This window comes from Somniosus microcephalus, chromosome 11 (genome assembly GCF_052327205.1).
Source record: "Somniosus microcephalus isolate GS21.2 chromosome 11, FLI_Smic_1.0, whole genome shotgun sequence".
Lineage (NCBI taxonomy): Eukaryota > Metazoa > Chordata > Chondrichthyes > Squaliformes > Somniosidae > Somniosus > Somniosus microcephalus.
This window is the reverse complement of record NC_140997.1, coordinates 235,256,410-235,275,855: the sequence shown is the minus strand read 5'-3', so window position 1 is coordinate 235,275,855 and position 19,446 is coordinate 235,256,410. Positions and strand designations below refer to the sequence as shown.

The window sequence follows — 19,446 nt, the reverse complement described above, 5'->3', positions numbered from 1 at the left end:
GAGAGATAGCGTAGGAGGGAGGGATTTAAATTCCTGAGGCATTGGGACCGATTCTGGGGAAGGTGGGACCTGTACAAACCAGATGGGTTACACCTCGGCAGAACCGGGACCAATACCCTCGCAGGGGGGTTTGCTAGTGCTGTTGGGAAGGAGTTAAACTAGTTTGTCAGGGGGCTGGGAACCTAAGTGTGGGCCCAGAGGGAGAGAAACAAAGCTGGAAGTGCAAGTTAGAAAAGTAGTCAGCAAAACTAGTAGGGAGCAGAAACAGAGGCCAACAGTAAAGAGGGTCAAAGTGCAGAAAATTATTAAACAGGCAAAGTTGAAGGCACTTTATCTAAATGCACGTAGCATTCGCAACAAGGTGGATGAATTAATGGCACTAATAGAAGTAAATGGGTATGATGTAATTGCCATTACAGAGACATGGTTGCAGGGTAACCAAAGCTGGGAACTGAATGTTCCAGGGTATTCAACATTTAGGAAGGACAGACAAAAAGGAAAAGGAGGTGGCGTAGCGCTGTTAATAAGGGATGAGATCAGTATGGTAGAGATAAGGCCTAGAAATTCAGTGGCGCCACTGGAATTAAAGCTGCGAACGGAGCCGCTTGCGCCCGCCGGAAATTCAGTTGGAGCGCCCCAAGAGGGACCCTCTTGGGGTGCTGAAACTGAATATCACAGCGCAATGTACTGCAGGCCTTCCTCCCCTTCTTAAGGGAGAGGGGCCTGCACCAGCGCGATGACCGCTCGCGAGTGCCGGCAAAAGAGCCCGGCACCGAGGAGAAGTGCCGGGCTCTCGGGACACAGCCGGCACTGCCCGGGGGGGGGGGAATCAGGAGGCCGGGGACGGAGGTGCTGGCAGGCGGCCACCGGAAAAAATGGCCGCCCCGCACCTCCACCTTAATTTGCGCCACTACCGCCATAGGTAGGCCCCGTGAACCGGTCGCGATTTGCGACCGACGTTACAGCGGGGGGCGTGACCAAATATCAAGATCGGGGCAGGAGCGGGGCGCTGCGCACACCGATGACGTCATCGGTGGCGGCGCAGCGCTACAGGCTAACGCCGCCATTAGCGCCCCGCTAAATATCGCGGGAGGCGTGGCCAGTGGCGCTAAAGCCACTGAGTGCCCTCTTTAGGCGCTAACTGGTGGCGCAGCCCACTGAATTTCTAGGCCAAAAGATCTTGGCTTGGCAGATCATGATGTAGAACTGGAATTAGTTTGGGTGGAGCTAAGAAACAGCAAAGGGTGGAAAACATTGGTGGGAGTTGTGTATAGGCCACCAAACAGTAATGGTAATGGAGGGCACAGTATCAATCAAGAAATTAGAAGTGCATGTAACAAGGGCAATACGGTAATCATGGGGGACTTTAATCTACATATTGACTGGGCAAATCAAATTACCACTAATGGTGGAGGACAAATTCTTGGCATGCATGCGAGATGGTTTCCTGGATCAGTATGTGGAGGAACCAACCAGGGAACAGGCTATTCTGGATCTGGTACTGTGTAATGGGAAAGGGCTAATCAATAATCTTGTGGTAAAGGGGCCTTTAGGGACAAGTGACCATAATATGATTGAATTTTATATTACGTTTGAGAGTGATGTAGTCCAATCTGAAACTAAGGTCTTCAATCTAAACAGAGGAAACTACAAAGGTATGAGGGACAAGTTGGCCATGGTAGATTGGGAGACTACACTAAAAGGTATGAAGGTGGACATACAATAGCTAACATTCAAGGAAATAATGTATAATTTGCAACAAACATATATTCCTCTAGGGCATAAAAACCGAAAAGGAAAATTGATCCAACCATGGCTAACAAAAGAAATTAAAGCTAGTATTAAGTCAAAGGATGAAGCTTATAAAGTTGCCAGAAAAAGCGGTCAGCCTGAGGATTGGGATCTTTTTAGAATCAGTAAAGGGGGACCAAGAAATTGATAAAGAAATTGAAAATGGAATATGAGCAAAAAATATAAAAACGGGTTGTAATAGCTTCTATAGGTATGTGAAAAGGAAAAGACTGGCGAAGGTAAATGTAGGTTCTTTACAGTCAGAGATGGGAGAATTTATAATGGGGAATGAGGAAATGGCAGAGAAATTAAATAAATACTTTGTTTCTGTCTTCACAGAGGAAGACACAAAAAACCTCCCAGAAATACGAGAAAACCAAGGGTATGGCTAGAATGAGGAACTTAAAGAAATTATTATTAGTAAAAAAACAGTACTAGCAAAATTAATGGGACTAAAAGTCGATAAATCCCAAGGACCGGATGACCTACATCCTAGGGTTTTGAAAGAGGTGGCCATTGGAATAGTGGACACATTGGTTGTCATCTTCCAAAATTCTATAGATTCTGGAACGGTTCCTGCAGATTGGAGGATAGCAAATGTAACCCCGCTATTTAAGAAAGGAGGGAGAGAGAAAACGGGGAACTGCATACCTGTTAGCCTCACATCAGTAGTTGGGAAAATGCTGGAATCTAATATAAAGGATGCAATAACTGGGCACTTAGAAATTAATAGTAAGATTGGGCAGAGTCAACATGGATTTATGAAAGGGAAATCCTGTTTCACAAACCTATTGTAGTTCTTTGTGGATGTAACTAGTGGAGTAGACAAAGGGGAACCGGTAGATGTGGTGTATCTGGATTTTCAGAAGGCCTTCGATAAGGTCCCACACAAGAGATTGGTGAACAAAATTAGGGCACACGGAATTGGGGGTAATATACTAGCATGGATTGAGAATTGGTTAACAGACAGAAAACAAAGAGTAGGGATAAACGGGTCTTTTTCAGGATGGCAGGCTGTGACTAGTGGGGTACCACAAGGATCAGTGCTTGGGCCCCAGCTATTCACAATCTATATCAATGTTTTGGATGAGGGGACTAAATGTAACATTTCCAAATTTGCTGATGATACAAAGCTAGGTGGCAGTGTCAGTTGTGAGGAGGATGTGAAGAGGCTTCAAGGGGATCTCGACAGGCTCAGTGAGTGGGCGAGAACATGGCAAATGGAATATAATGTGGATAACTGTGAAGTTATCCACTTTGGTAGAAAAAACAGAAAGGCAGAGTATTTCCTAAATGGTGAAAGATTGGGGAATGCAGATGCTCAAAGGGACCTGGGTGTCCTTGTACATGAGTCACTGAAAGTGAATGTGCAGGTACAACAAGCCATTAGGAAGGCAAATGGTATGCTGGCCTTCATTACAAGAGGATTTGAGTACAGGAGTAAAGAAGTCTTACTCCAATTATATAGGTTAGCAAAATACTGCGGATGCTGGAAATCTGAAATAACAACAGAAAATGCTGGAAAAATTCAGCAGGTCAGGCAGCATCCGTGGAGATAGAAACAGAGTTAACGTTTCAGGTCTGGGACCCCTCCCGGAACTGTACCCCATCCCCCGACCAGGCACCCCACAGCCCCCCCAGACTTAACATCGAGCCCAACAACTTCAGACCACAACACCCCCCCATTCCTTCAGGTGGCAGCCGCCGATGACTCCGCCAACCCCCACCTGCGACACCAAATCTCTCCTGCCCTGCACTCCAGCACAGACCATCCCCCCAGCTCCCTCCCCCTCTCCCCCCCTCCCCCCCCACCCTCCCTGCCTCCGCACCCACTCAAAACCTGCCACATCTCAGAAGAATGAGAGGGGATCTCATTGAAGCATACAAAATTATTACAGGGCTTGATAGGGTGGATGCTGGGAGAATGTTTCCCTTGGCTGGGGAGTCTAGAACCAGGGGTCACAGCCTCAGGATAAAGGGGTCGGCCATTCAGGACTGAGATGAGAAGAAATTTCTTCACACAGAGGGTGGTGAATCTTTGAAATTCTCTACCCCAGCGGATTGAAGATATTTTCGCCTCGCTATCTGGAGGGAAACGCTTCACTAAGATTGATCTGGCCCAGGCGTATCTGCAAATGGAGGTAGAAGAAGCATCAAAAAAATACCTCACAATCAACACCATAAAGGTCTCCACCAATACAACTGGCTGGTATTTGGGGTAGCATCAGCTCTGGCTATTTGGCAGAGGGCAATGGAACAAGTCCTGCGAGGGATCCCAGGGACCCAGTGTTATTTGGACGACATCCTGGTCACAGGCGAAAATGACAGTGATCACCTTGCCAACCTGGCGCAGGTGCTCACCAGATTGCAGGAATATGGGCTCCGAGCTAACCGCCCCAAATGCGAGTTTTTTTGAAAACAGATCTCGTATTGTGGCCACGTTATCGATAAAGAGGGGTTACATAAGTCACCAGAGAAGATGGAGGCAGTAGTCAAGGCTCCAGCACCAGAAAATGTGTCACAACTGAGGTCGTTCCTCGGGCTGGTAAACTACTACCATAAGTTCTTACCAAATTTGTCTACAATACTACACCCACTGAACACCCTACTGCAAACTGGGGTGCCATGGAAGTGGAGTGATGAATGTAGACGAGCTTTCCAGAAGAGCAAAACACTAATCACATCGAAAGAGGTATTGGCACATTACAACCCGGCATTACCAATTCTGTTGGCATGTGATGCGTCACCCTGCGGCATTGGAGCGGCGCTGTCGCACAAATTCTCGGACGTCTCAGTGAGGCCAATAGCCTTTGCGTCACGATCACTAACCTCAGCCGAGCGTAACTACGCCCAGATTGACAGGGAGGCCCTCAGCCTAGTGTGGGGAGTGAAAAAGTTCAATCACTATCTGCACGGGCAGAAATTCACCTTGCTGACTGATCACCAGCCTCTTGTCTCCATTTTTAATCCGAAGAAGGGCGTTCCGGTGATGACTGTGCAACGACTACAAAGATGGTCACTTTTTCTAGGGGCGCACCACTATGAGATTGAATATAAGGGCACGAAACAGCATGGAAATGCTGATGGGTTATCACGCCTGCCACTGCCTACTGCGGAGGAAGCACCAGCAGTGGATCCTGTTGAAATATTCCATTCGACTATAGTTGAATACCTACCGGTAACTAACGCTTGTATCGAAAAGGAAACCCGAAATGACCCGACACTGTCTCGGGTATACGATTTGACGGTGAAGGGATGGCCAGCACATGGCGACTCACTGTTGCCAGCATTCTCGACAAGGAGAGAACAGCTGTCAGTGTGCCGGGGGACCTTGATGTGTGGATCCCGAGTGGTAATTCCACCCAAGTTAAGGGATAGAGTGCTCAATGAGCTTCATGAGGGTCATCTGGGAGGGGTAAAAATGAAAAGCCTAGCCAGGGCTTATGTGTGGTGGCCGGGAATCGATAAACAAATCGAGGACCTGACCAAGAGTTGCTCAGGATGCCAGAAAGTCCAAAATGCACCACCACAGGCCCCTCTACACCCATGGGAGTGGCCCTCATCTCCATGGCAACGGGTGCATATTGATTTTGCTGGTCCATTCATGGACTCAATGTTTTTAATAGCCGTGGATGCGCACTCAAAATGGCCTGAGGTCATCAAAATGTCCTCCACCACCACGGAGAAAACTAGTGCAGTCCTACGGACCATTTTTGCCAGGAATGGCTTGCCAGAACAGATTTGCTCTGACAACGGACCACAGTTTGTGTCCGAAGAGTTCCGGAGGTTCTTGAAAAAGAATGGGGTAAGGCATTACACATCCGCCCCGTATCATCCAGCCACAAATGGATTGGCTGAGACGTTCGTACAAACCTTTAAGAAGGCAATAAAGGCTATGTACAATGACAACATTCCGCTGCAGCACAAGGTGGACAATTTCCTGTTTGCCTACCGGAATGCGACACATGCAGTCACCAACCAGGCCCCAGCCATGATGTTCGTTAACCGAAGGTTAAGATCTCGCCTGGATTTGCTCGGACCAAACGTACGAAGAGATGTTGAGAGTAAGCAATTCCAGCACATCCATGAGAAGCCAACAAGGAGCTTCAATGTAGGGCAACCAGTCTTGGCCCGCGACTACCGAACAGAAAAATGGCAGCCAGGAACGATATGCACACGACAGGGCCCACTAATGTACACAGTGGACGTTGGGGAGAGCATCGTGACACGCCATGCTGACCAGATCCTAGAGTCACAGGAACAAGTCAACCCCATGCCTCGCCCATACGGACCTGGTGATGAACCCAACGTACAGGTCGCATCTACCCCAGAAACAGTAGCATCGGAAGCTGATGAACCAACCAACGACAGGGGGCCAGAATCGCCTCCACACCAAGAGCTAGACACTCGGGAAAGGCGCTATCCAGAAAGGATCAGGAAGCCTCCCCAAAGACTGAATATATAAATAGACTATTTTCAGCTAATGTTGCATGTTAAAAGTGTTAATTGTAATTAGTTTGATATTTAATTGTTAAATGAGTGTTATGGTACTGTTAATCTAAAAGGGGAGGAATTGTAATGTATATACCTTTTAAGGGGGGTGTATCGATTTGTATGTGGGTTCAATGACGACACATTCATGAAAGAGATGTCTTTTTATCTAAAGTATGTTCAACTCAGTTAACAGCATTACAGGAGACACCATCTTAGAGATCCATCTAAAACGAAAGTAAAACTAAACTGCTTGTCTCTCACATGCCCTCTGCTGGGCAGGCATAAGTAATCAATCAGGCAAACATGCTGGTAAGGCATCATAATCAAACAGGCAAATCCATCACTATTTGCTGATATCATTACATCTCCCTTTCTTAAAACAAAAGTATTTTACTTTTATCTAACAACATGTTTTCTTTGTATTACTCTTCATTTTAACTGTAACACTTAATGAACTTACATTATCATTATCATTATCAAGGTTTTTTAACCTTGCTTTGTGTGTTCACATGAAATATGTAAATACACTAGAACTTTACTTCCTTCTATAACAATAGTCCTTAAATTTGCTCAATGAGTCTCTCAGGAGGCTTCACGTGTCTTGAGGATTTTCTGATTGATTGTCCTTGAATCTGAGTTGTTGCCTCCGATGATGATTTCTCAGCTGTGTGATTAGGTTGTTCAACAGTATCAGTCTTTTGACCTGCTGTGTGATCAGGTTGTTCAACAGTATCAGTCTTTTGACCTGCTGTGGCTGGTCCCCTGAGAAGATCTCGATGATTTCTTCGCAGAACAGCACCCTCATCTGTCTGAATGGTGTATGATCTTGGTTGAACTTCACTCAGGACAGTTCCCTTCTGAGTCCATATGTTTGTTTTGTCTTTGAACCTTACTTGGTCACCAGTGTGGAGTTCAGGTAGGTTTTGTGTTCCTCTGTCATAGTAATACTTTTGCTTTTCTTTCTGTTGTTCTTTGAACTTCCTCACTTTCTCCCCCTCTTTTGTTTTCAGGAGGTGCTCCGGGATGGGTAGATTTGAACTTAGCCGACGTCCCATAAGGAGTTGGGCTGGTGACATACCACACTCGAGCGGCGTTGTGCGGTATACAAGCATGCTTTGGTAGAAGTCAGTTCCACTGTCTTTTGCCTTGTACAACAGTCTTTTCACTGTCTGGACCGATTTTTCCACTAGCCCATTGGACTGTGGAAAGTGAGGACTTGACGTTGTGTGGACAAAGTCCCACTCTTTGGCAAAGTGTCGGAAACTTGCATTGTAAAACTGGGGTCCGTTGTCTGTGAAGACCTCGCTTGCCACGCCATGTCTGGAGAATATGGCTTTCATACATGTTATCACAGCATCTGCAGTGGTGGTGTACAGTCTACAAACTTCTGGATACAGGGAGTAATAGTCTGTGACTACAAGATAGTCCTTCCCTTGACATACGAATAGGTCAGCGCCTACCTTCTGGTAAGGTCTGTCTGGCGCTGGGTGTGGCTTTAGTGGTTCTACCGGATTGCTTGCTCGATATTTCAGGCATATTGTGCAGTTTGACACCTCATTTGTCACATCTTGGTTGATTCGTGGCCAGTACATCACCTCTCGTGCTCTTTTCTTACACTTTTCGATTCCCAGATGTCCTCCATGGATCCTTTTTAGCATCTCTTTTCTCAGACTCTTTGGGATAACTATTTTACTTCCTTTGTAGATGATGTCTTCGACCACTGATAGTTCCGCCCTGCAGTTCCAGTACTCTGCCATGTCAGGTGAGCAGTCTTGCTTCATGTTGGGCCATCCATCCAAGATGCTTTTCCTCAGTCGTCTCAGTGTTTCATCTTTGTTTGTCTCAGTCTTTATGAGCTCCATTTTTGCATCTGCTATGGGCAGTGCACTTGTGATCATGTCCACGTAGGCGTTCACTTTTTCATCCATTTTGGTGTTTGCGGGCTCACTTGGGTCAACAGCTCTGGACAACGTGTCTGCTGTATACATCAGCTTACCCGGTATGTGCGCAACATTCAGTGTATAGCGTTGCAGTCTGATCATCATTCTTTGTATTCTAAGCGGACAGCTATTTAGTGGCTTCTGGAACAATGCAATCAAGGGCTTATGGTCAGTCTCTACACTGATTGCTTGTCCTGCCACAAACTGGTGAAATCTTTCACAGGCGTATGTGATGCTGAGCAGCTCCTTTTCTATTTGAGCATATCGCGTCTCCGCGTCTGTCATTGAACGCGATGCATATGCAATAGGTTGCCAGTAGTCATATTTTTGCAGAAGAACGGCACCGAGCCCACTCTGTGATGCATCTGATGATATCTTGATGGGTCTCGCTGGGTCATAAAACCTCAGAACTGGTTCCTCTGTGAGCAGTTTCTTTAGATCGCTCCATGACTTCTCATGCTCATGATTCCATTCCCATTCTATGTTCTTTTCAGTTAGTCGTCTCAGTGGCGCCATCTTTTCTGAGAGGTTGGATATGAATTTACCCATGTAGTTGATCATTCCATTAAACCTCTGCACGTCCTTTTTGCATTGTGGCTTTGGCATATTCTCAATGGCGGACACCTTTCTGGGATCTGGTCTGATGCCCTCACTGCTAAGGATATCTCCCACGAATGTCAGTTCTGTCACCCCGAGCTGGCATTTCTCTCTATTCAGCTTCAGGTTTGTTTTCCTTGTTGCTTCCAGCACTTTTTTCAGCCTCTCGTCATGCTCAGTTCTCGTGGTTCCCCATACTATGATGTCATCCATCGATTTATCAACTCCCTCCAGGTGCTCATAGATCATATGGATAGTTTTGTGATACACTTCAGGAGCTGAGGCAATGCCAAATGGTAACCTTAGGAATCTGTATCTGCCAAATGGACTGTTGAACGTGCACAGTTTTGAACTTGCTTCGTCCAGTTTCATCTGCCAAAATCCTGATGATGCATCTAACTTGCTGAAATACTTTGCATTTGCAAACTGTGACATGATTTCCTCACGTATAGGAAGCTTGAAGTGCTCTCTCTTTATTGCTCTGTTTAGATCTCTTGGATCCAGGCAAATTCTGAGCTTTCCATTCTTTTTGTCCACTACGACGAGGGAACTCACCCACTCAGTTGGCTCATCTATCTTCTGAATCACGTTCAGGCTTTCCATCCTGTCCAACTCTGCCTTCAGTTGCTTTTGAAGAGCAAACGGAACTTTTCTGCATGGATGTATCACCGTTGGCATACTTTTATCTACTCTGATCGTGTGTTCTCCTGGAATGCAGCCTAGACCCTTAAATAGGTCATTGTACCCTTTCATGAGTTCATCATAGACTGTCTCTCCTTCGCTTTCCACAACGAGGACTCTCTTTACCAGGTTCAGTCTCTCACAGGCTTTTAAACCTAGTATGGCTTGCACATCCTTTGGCACCACGATTAATGCTAGCGTGTGCTCTCTGTCCTTGTGTGTTACTTTGACAATGCATCTTCCTTTCACTGGTATATCAGTACCTGAGTATCCTGTCACTTTCACTTTTATTCTATGTATCTTTGGTCTGGGTCTAATTTTCTTAAAATCAGTCTCTGATATCACATTAACTTGTGCTCCAGTATCCAATTTAAATGGAATATGTATGTCATTCACTTTTAGTGTCAACATCCAGTCTCTTTTTTCTTCTTTGTTTTCAGACACAACATCTACATTGAACTCCTCTATCTCGCTTTCATCTACTGCATGGACCTTGCTTTGTTGCGCTTGGTTCTTACAGCAACGGGCATAATGGTTGTTTTTGTTGCAACTATTGCATTTTTTACCATATGCTGGACACTTTTTTGGTGTATGCTGTGTACCGCATCGACCACATGACTTTCGATTGCCCCTTTCATTTTTGTTCGCTGGCCACGCCTCTTTTTTCACATTGGCGCTCTTTTTGTTAAACAGTTTGTATCCGTTCTTACTCACTGCATCCACGTTGCAGCTACTCTCACTGAACAGCTCCTTTGCCTGCGACTTCACAGTCTCTGTAGCCCTACACTGTGCTATGGCTTTTCCCAGGTCTAGATCTTGCTCTCTTAGCAGTCTTTCCCTTAGACCATTATCTGGAATACCACACACCAGTCTGTCTTTTATCAGCGAGTCTGTCAGTCCCCCAAATTCACATGTTTTGCTTCGGTTTCTCAGTTCAGTCACATACTGATCAATAGTCTCACCCGTTTTCTGTACACATGTGAAAAATCTGTGCCTCTCAAACGTCACGTTACGTTTAGGTATGCAGTAGGCCTCAAACTGTTCCATTATTTTATCTAGCTTCATTTTGTCTCCATCAGCAGCGAATGTGAAGTTATTATACACCTCCAGCGCTTCATCACCCACGACATGTAAGAACACTGACGCTTTCATTTTATCGCTTTTCTCGTCAGCTCCTATTGCCGCTAAATACAATTCCAAACGTTGTTTGAACCTTCTCCAATTTTCAGCCACATTACCTGTCAACTGAAGCTTCGCCGGTGGGTGTAAACCTTCCATTTTTTCACTTCGTTAGCTATTCTCCAATGGTAAGTAACGATATTCTCTTTTGGCTTGCTAATATGTGGAGAGCTGATTTAACTTCAGATTTTTCCTCTTCATCTCTTTCAATCACTTCTGACACCATGTATCGATTTGTATGTGGGTTCAATGACGACACATTCATGAAAGAGATGTCTTTTTATCTAAAGTATGTTCAACTCAGTTAACAGCATTACAGGAGACACCATCTTAGAGATCCATCTAAAACGAAAGTAAAACTAAACTGCTTGTCTCTCACATGCCCTCTGCTGGTCAGGCATAAGTAATCAATCAGGCAAATACCATCACTATTTGCTGATATCATTACAGGGGGAACTATCTTTTACAGCTCATGTATACTGCAGTACCGGCAGTGACCACACTTGTATATAGCACTGAGTAGTAATCTGTACAGATCAGTTCCCGTGTGAGCCACGTTGAGTAAACACCTGTTGTACCGTTCTCCTGCAGTCTGTGTCTTATGATACACAGACACAACAACCGTCACCTCGAACCCAACATTTGGCTTTGGTCGGCAGGCAAGGCAGCTTCCCTCACCGCAGTCCTCATGTACCGCCTGGATAATATCCCAAGCTCGTATCTCCTTATCCTCGCACTGAACCACCACCGTGTTTTCTTTTCCAAACCTCCTGGGCTCCCGGCCCAAATCTTTGGGCCTTTTTTCTCCCTTCCCCCAACATTTTCTCCCCTGATTAAATTCATCCTGGGAGCATTGTTCTCTGAGGGGCCCGGCACTCCCGGCCCCTCAGGAGCCATGTGGCTGCTGTTTAAAGATCAAAAAGGCCTTGAAAACAAAAAACCCCACCACCAACAATTTACAAACTCACTCCAACTCCCTGCAGCAGTCAAGCAACCAGCAGCACCTGCTCACTCCTAGTCCCTCCCACCTAGAGAGAGCTGCCCACTGAGCCACAGCTGACACACTTAGACACAAGGAGCATCTTAAAGGAGGTGTAGAGAGGAGGAAAGGCTTAGGGAGGGAATTCCTGAGCTCAGGGCCCAGGCAGCTGAAGGCACGGCTGCCAATGGTGGAGCGATTTATAATCGGGGATGCTCAAGAGGCCAGAATTGGAGGAACGCGGAGGTTGTGGAGGGTTGTGGGGCTGGAGGAGGCTATAGAGTTAGGGAGGGGTGAAGCCATGGAAGGATTTGAAAATAAGGATGAGAATTTTAAATTCGAAGCGTTGCCGGATTGGAAGCCAATGTAGGTCAGCGAGCTCAGGGGTGGGATGAACATTTATAGTGCCCAGACTCTCAATGAGAGAGCGGTCCCTTGGGTCGCGTGTCCGAGAGCGGCTGTACCCCGGGGAAGAGGAGGGGATAAGAGACAGCTGGCGAGTGGGAAAACCCAAGTCAAATCCCCATTGATTAGCTCGGCCCAGTTATTTAGAGATGTAGATAAATGTTATTATAAGCAGTTTATTAAATCTTGCACTCACGGATGGTGGTCGCTGCCTGAATTGAAATTCGGACTGATTGTGGCATCTGAATTCTCCTGACATGTAGGCTGGCGGACCTGATGGAGCAGCACCAGGAGGAACTGGCAACAATTGAAGCCATCGACTCGGGCGCCGTTTACACACTGGCACTGAAAACCCACGTGGGCATGTCCATCCAGACATTCCGCTACTTCGCCGGATGGTGCGACAAGATTCAGGTTTGTGGCGGTCTTTACCGGCAGCTCCTCAACTACCTTCTGCAGACCTACACATGGTTCACAGAACACCTGCACACACCTGTACACCTGCACACCTGTACACCTGCACACACCTGTACACCTGCACACACCTGTACACACCTGTACACACCTGTACACCTGCGTAAACCTGTACACACCTGTACACCTACACATACCTGTATGCTTGCACATACCTGTACACCTGCACACACCTGTACACCTATACACCTGCACACACCTGTACACCTGCACACACCTGTACACCTACACACACCTGTATGCCTGCACACACCTGTACACCTGCACACACCTGTACACCTGCAAAAACCTGTACACCTGCACACATCTGCACACACCCGTACATCTGCGCAAACCTGTACACCTGCACACACCTGCACAAACCTGTACACACTGCACACACCTGTACACCTGCACACACCTGTACACCAGCACACACCTGTACACCTGCACATACCTGTATGCTTGCACATACCTGTACACCTGCACACACCTATACACCTGTACACCTATACACCTGCACACACCTGTACACCTGCACACACCTGTACACCTACACACACCTGTATACCTGCACACACCTGTATACCTGCACACACCTGTACATCTGCGCAAACCTGTACACCTGCACACACCTGTATACCTGCACACACCTGCACAAACCTGTACACACTGCACACACCTGTACACCTGCACACACCTGTACACCTGCACACACCTGTACGCCTGCACACACCTGTACACACCTGTACACCTGCCCCAGTTTGTGGGGGGGACAGTTTGTTGAGCCACTAACGCTGCCTCTCCCTCTCTCTGCAGGGCTGCACACACCTGTACACCTGTACACACCTGTACACCTGCCCCAGTTTGTGGGGGGGACGGTTTGTTGAGCCACTAACGCTGCCTCTCCCTCTCTCTGCAGGGCTGCACACAGCTGTACACACCTGTACACCTGCCCCAGTTTGTGGGGGAGACGGTTTGTTGAGCCACGAACACTGCCTCTCCCTCTCTCTGTACACCTGTACACACCTGTATACCTGCCCCAGTTTGTGGGGGAGACGGTTTGTTGAACCACTAACGCTGCCTACCCCTCTCTCTACACCTGTACACACCTGTATACCTGCCCCAGTTTGTGCGGGGGACGGTTTGTTGAACCACTAACGCTGCCTCTCCCTCTCTCTACACCTGTACACACCTGTATACCTGCCCCAGTTTGTGGGGGGACGGTTGTTGAACCACTAACGCTGCCTCCCCCTCTCTCTGCAGGGCTGCACACACCTGTACACCTGCCCCAGTTTGTGGGGGGACGGTTGTTGAGCCACTAACGCTGCCTCTCCCTCTCTCTGCAGGGCTGTACACACCTGTATACCTGCCCCAGTTTGTGCGGGGGACGGTTTGTTGAGCCACTAACGCTGCCTCTCCCTCTCTCTGCAGGGCTGCACCATCCCCATTAACCAAGCTCGGCCAAATCGCAACTTAACCTTTACTAAGAGGGAGCCGATTGGGTAAGAGTTTGACCTACACCTGGGCACTGATCTTTATTTTCCAGGGGGAGGAGTACGTGAGGCCTAGTGTGCAACTTCAGCCCAGCCCCACTGTAGCAATGGGCAGTAAAGGGGCTCAGGACAGAGTGTACGGTGAACAGGGGTTAGCAAGACCCCAATTGATGCCAAAACTCTTATCATTATCATAGCCAGCTGATCATGAATGCAGCAAGCCCTCACCTTTGAACTCTCCCCTCTACCAGCTCTCTGCCCCTTTGTTACTGGTACAGTAGCCTAGAGGTCGTGAGTTCAGATCCCACCATGGTAAATTGTTAAAGTGAATTCAATAAATTCCTGGCACCAGGAAAATGGCCGTGAAACTGAAGGAAGACCCAACTGGTTCACTGATGTCCTTCAGGAAAGGGATCCTGCTGCCCTGACCCGCCCGGGCCTATTCATGACTCCAGTATAAACCATTGGGTTTTTAACCACAACCCATTAGAGTCACTTTTACTGCTACCAGATTTTTATTTCCAGTTTTTATTGAAATGATTCAAATTCTCAAACTGCTGTGGTTGGGAATAAATGACCAGATCATCTGTTTTAGTGATGTTGGTTGAGGGATAAATATTGGCCCAGCACACCGGGGAGAACTCCCCCTGCTCTTCTTCAAATAGTGCCACGGGATCTTTTACATCCACCCGAGAGAGCAGACAGGGCCTCGGTTTAACGTCTCATCTGAAGTACTGCCCCTCCGACAGTGCAGCTCTCCCTCAGTACTGCCCCTCCGACAGTACAGCGCTCCCTCAATACTGCCCCTCCGACAGTGCAGCGCTCCCTCAGTACTGCCCCTCCGACAGTGCGGCGCTCCCTCAGTACTGCCCCTCCGACAGTGCAGCGCTCCCTCAGTATTGCCCCTCCGACAGTGCGGCGCTCCCTCAGTACTGCCCCTCTGACAGTGCGGCGCTCCCTCAGTACTGCACTGGGAGTGTTAGCCTGGATTATGGGCCGAAGTCTCTGGAGTGGGGCTCGAACCCACGACCTTCTGACTCCAAGGTGAGAGTGCTGCCCACTGAGCCACGGCTGACACTGTAGTTTTTTCTGGTTAGTTGTGAGATGTTTACAATGATACAGACCCACGGTTCACTCTTGGTTTTCTATTAAAACAGGGTGTGTGGCATCGTGATCCCGTGGAACTATCCCCTCATGATGTTGGCATGGAAGACCGCAGCCTGCCTTGCTGCCGGTAACACCGTGGTTCTGAAGCCGGCACAGGCAAGTTGGCCACCTCACACCTTTACAAGCATACGGCAGAATTGTTGTTACTGTCCTATAAGAATAGCCAGCCAGTACCCAACATTGGTGCAGTGTTTGGGATATGGAATAACCGGATTGGGAACTGATGTGCCTCAATAAATCCGAGACTCGATGTTAGCGAAACAAAACAAGGCTTTTATTGACTTAGAAGGTAACACACAGAGGAGAGGTATCTTCCATCCAGAGGTCTGCCGTACTGGATGTGATGCAGGCTGGGCCAGCTTACATAGGGGCCAGGTATGGGCGGAGCCCTACACACAGTACAATACAATGGTGAGGAAACGGAACTGAGGTAAGGGAAATGAAACTGAAACCAACCACAGTCACAGGCAGAGAATACCAATGAGTGATGAATGGAATATTTCATCACAGGAACTTCCCCAAAGCCTGAGCCATACACACCGGGAAGGTCACGGGTTTGAACCTCTGGCACGGTGAACCGGGGCAGCCGGCTAGACAACTCACCTCAGGACCCCAAATACATTGAGTGTTAAAGACATTAGTCCCGAGTCCACCTCTCAGTAGCCGTGAGGTAACCATTCCCAGTAGGTTCGTCCCAATGGGTCGCATAGTTGCTGAAAAGTTGACACAACTTTCTGATAGATCTCCCCTCCCCCCAAATTCCTTAGAAGTAAACAGACTTACTCGGTGTTCCAGGCCCGTTCACGGCCTGGCATCTGGGTGATGTCCATGGACAAGGTGGCTGAGCGCGGCTTTGGGGCGAGGGTCCAGGTAAGGATGAGGCCTGTGGGCAGAATGGCTGTGTAAGTGATTTGGGCTCGGGCTTGGGGACGATGGGTGAGGTGTGCAGGATGGGTAAGGCACCTCAGAGAATTGTTATTGATGCAGGGAACATCTGATTCACTCCGACAGGTGACTCCCTTGACGGCCTTGAAATTTGCGGAGCTCACGGCAAAGGCTGGATTCCCAAAGGGTGTGGTGAACATCCTGCCAGGAGCAGGTAGGCTGGCCGTAGGACACACAGCGCACAGAAAGCCACCCAGTCAGGGGGCAGTAGGACACACAGTGCACACAGAAAGTCACCCAGTCAGGGGGCAGTAGGACACACAGTGCACACAGAAAGTCACCCAGTCAGGGGGCAGTATGACACACAGAGCACAGAAAGCCACCCAGTCAGGGGGCCGTAGAACACGCAGTGCACACAGAAAGCCACCCAGTCAGGGGGCCGTAGAACACACAGCGCACACAGAAAGTCACCCAGTCAGCGGGCAGTAGGACACACAGTGCACACAGAAAGTCACCCAGTCAGGGGGCAGTAGGACACACAGTGCACACAGAAAGTCACCCAGTCAGGGGGCCGTAGGACACACAGCGCACACAGAAAGTCACCCAGTCAGCGGGCAGTAGGACACACAGCGCACACAGAAAGTCACCCAGTCAGCGGGCAGTAGGACACACAGTGCACACAGAAAGTCACCCAGTCAGCGGGCAGTAGGACACACAGTGCACACAGAAAGCCACCCAGTCAGGGGGCCGTAGAACACACAGTGCACACAGAAAGCCACCCAGTCAGCGGGCAGTAGGACACACAGCGCACACAGAAAGTCACCCAGTCAGCGGGCAGTAGGACACACAGTGCACACAGAAAGTCACCCAGTCAGGGGGCCGTAGGACACACAGTGCACACAGAAAGTCACCCAGTCAGGGGGCCATAGGACACACAGCGCACACAGAAAGTCACCCAGTCAGCGGGCAGTAGGACACACAGCGCACACAGAAAGTCACCCAGTCAGGGGGCAGTAGGACACACAGTACGCACACAGAAAGCCACCCAGTCAGGGGGCAGTAGGACACACAGTGCGCACAGAAAGCCACCCAGTCAGTGGGCAGTAGGACACACAGTACGCACACAGAAAGTCACCCAGTCAGGGGGCAGTATGACACACAGAGCGCAGAAAGCCACCCAGCCAGGGGGCCGTAGAACACGCAGTGCACACAGAAAGCCACCCAGTCAGGGGGCCGTAGAACACACAGCGTACACAGAAAGCCACCCAGTCAGGGGACAGTAGGACACACAGCGCACACAGAAAGTCACCCAGTCAGCGGGCAGTAGGACACACAGTGCGCACAGAAAGTCACCCAGTCAGCGGGCAGTAGGACACACAGTGCACACACAGAAAGCCACCCAGTCAGGGGGCAGTAGGACACACAGCGTACACAGAAAGCCACCCAGTCAGGGGGCAGTAGCTTGGCGTTCAGCGGGAGGCCTAAACAACCGAGACATGTGCAGCTAGGCAGCTGCTCAAAACAGCTAAAAATAAACATGGCTGGAATCTTCCTGTGGGTCAGCAGTAAAAGGTCAGTCAGCCAGCTTTAACTGAGATTAAACCCTAGCGTTGGAGGGACGACTTACAAGAAAGAAAGATCTGCATTTCTACAGTGCATTTCAGGACCTCAGGATGTCTCTCAGCACTTCACAGCCAATGAAGTACTTTTGAAGTGTAGTCGCTGTTGTAAACCACAGCAGCCAATTTACACACAGCAAGCTCCCACAAACAGCAATGAGAAAAATGACCAGATAATCTGTTTTTAGTGATGTTGGCTGAGGGATAAATATTGGCCCCAGGACACAGGCGAGAACTCCCCTGCTCTTCTTCAAAATAGTGGCCGTGGGATCTTTTATGTTCACCTGAGAGAGCAGACGGGGCCTTGGTTTAACGTCTCATGTGAAAGGCGGCCCCTCCGACAGTGCGGCGCTCCCTCAGTACTGCCCCTCCGACAGTGCGGAGCTCCCTCAGTACTGCCCCTCCGACAGTGCGGCGCTCCCTCAGTACTGCCCCTCCGACAGTGCGGCGCTCCCTCAGTACTGACCCTCCGACAGTGCAGCGCTCCCTCAGTACTGCCCCTCCGACAGTGCGGCGCTCCCTCAGTACTGACCCTCCGACAGTGCAGCACTCCCTCAGTACTGCCCCTCCGACAGTGCAGTGCTCCCTCAGTACTGCCCCTCCAACAGTGCGGCGCTCTCTAGTACTGCCCCTCTGGCAGTGCAGCACTCCCTCAGTACTGCCCCCTCTGACAGTGCAGCGCTCCCTCAGTACTGCCCCTCCGACAGTGCAGCGCTCCCTCAGTACTGCCCCTCTGACAGTACGGCGCTCACTCAGTACTGACCCTCCAACAGTGCAGCGCTCCCTCAGTACTGCCTCTCTGACAGTGCGGCGCTCCCTCAGTACTGCCCCTCCGACAGTGCAGCACTCCCTCAGTACTGCCCCTCCGACAGTGCAGCACTCCCTCAGTACTGCCCCTCCGACAGTGCAGCGCTCCCTCAGTACTGCCCCTCCGACAGTGCAGCACTCCCTCAGTACTGCCCCTCCGACAGTGCAGCGCTCCCTCAGTACTGCCCCTCCAACAGTGCGGCGCTCCCTCAGTACTGCCCCTCCGACAGTGCAGCGCTCCCTCAGTACTGCCCCTCCGACAGTGCAGCGCTCCCTCAGTACTGCCCCTCCGACAGTGCAGCGCTCCCTCAGTACTGCCCCTCCGACAGTGCGGCGCTCCCTCAGTACTGCCCCTCCAACAGTGCAGCGCTCCCTCAGTACTGCCCCTCCGACAGTGCAGCGCTCCCTCAGTACTGCCCCTCCGACAGTGCAGCGCTCCCTCAGTACTGCCCCTCTGACAGTGCAGCGCTCCCTCAGTACTGCCCCTCCGACAGTGCGGCGCTCCCTCAGTACTGACCCTCCGACAGTGCAGCACTCCCTCAGTACTGTACTGGAGTGTCGGCCTGGATTTTGTGCTCGAGTCTCTGGAGTGGGGCTCAAACCCACGACCTTCTGACTCAGAGGCGAGTCAAGGCTGACACCTTTTATTTTCAATAATCATTGTGAAGGGTCTCCTGCTTCCCCATCACAAAGAAAGATTTGTTAGCCCCTCATTTTCCCAAAGCGAGGTCTCCTGGACCAGTGACCAGTTCTAACCTTCGCGTCTGCTTGCGTTGCCTGGCTCTGGCGGGGTTTCGTTCTGCTCTGAGAGATTCGTTTTCTGCCTCACAGGTTCGTTGATTGGACAGAGAATCGCTGACCATCCGGATGTGAGAAAGCTCGGGTTCACTGGATCAACTCCAGTGGGGAAACAAATCATGAAAAGGTGCGGTAAACAGATTGTGACCAACAAA

The 19,446-nt window shown here is 49.5% G+C and overlaps 1 protein-coding gene across 2 annotated transcripts in view; it reads left to right on the top strand.

Annotated features, from left to right (window-relative positions):
* The window catches only part of aldh1l1 (aldehyde dehydrogenase 1 family, member L1), a 154,468-nt gene that overhangs the window by 108,469 nt on the left and 26,553 nt on the right, over positions 1-19,446 (top strand). For both annotated transcript variants that reach the window (XM_086002160.1, XM_086002161.1), the window contains 5 exons: positions 12,330-12,480; positions 13,954-14,024; positions 15,173-15,278; positions 16,194-16,281; positions 19,325-19,418. In XM_086002160.1, the coding sequence (XP_085858286.1) occupies positions 12,330-12,480; positions 13,954-14,024; positions 15,173-15,278; positions 16,194-16,281; positions 19,325-19,418 (510 nt within the window). The remainder of the gene's footprint in view (positions 1-12,329; positions 12,481-13,953; positions 14,025-15,172; positions 15,279-16,193; positions 16,282-19,324; positions 19,419-19,446) is intronic.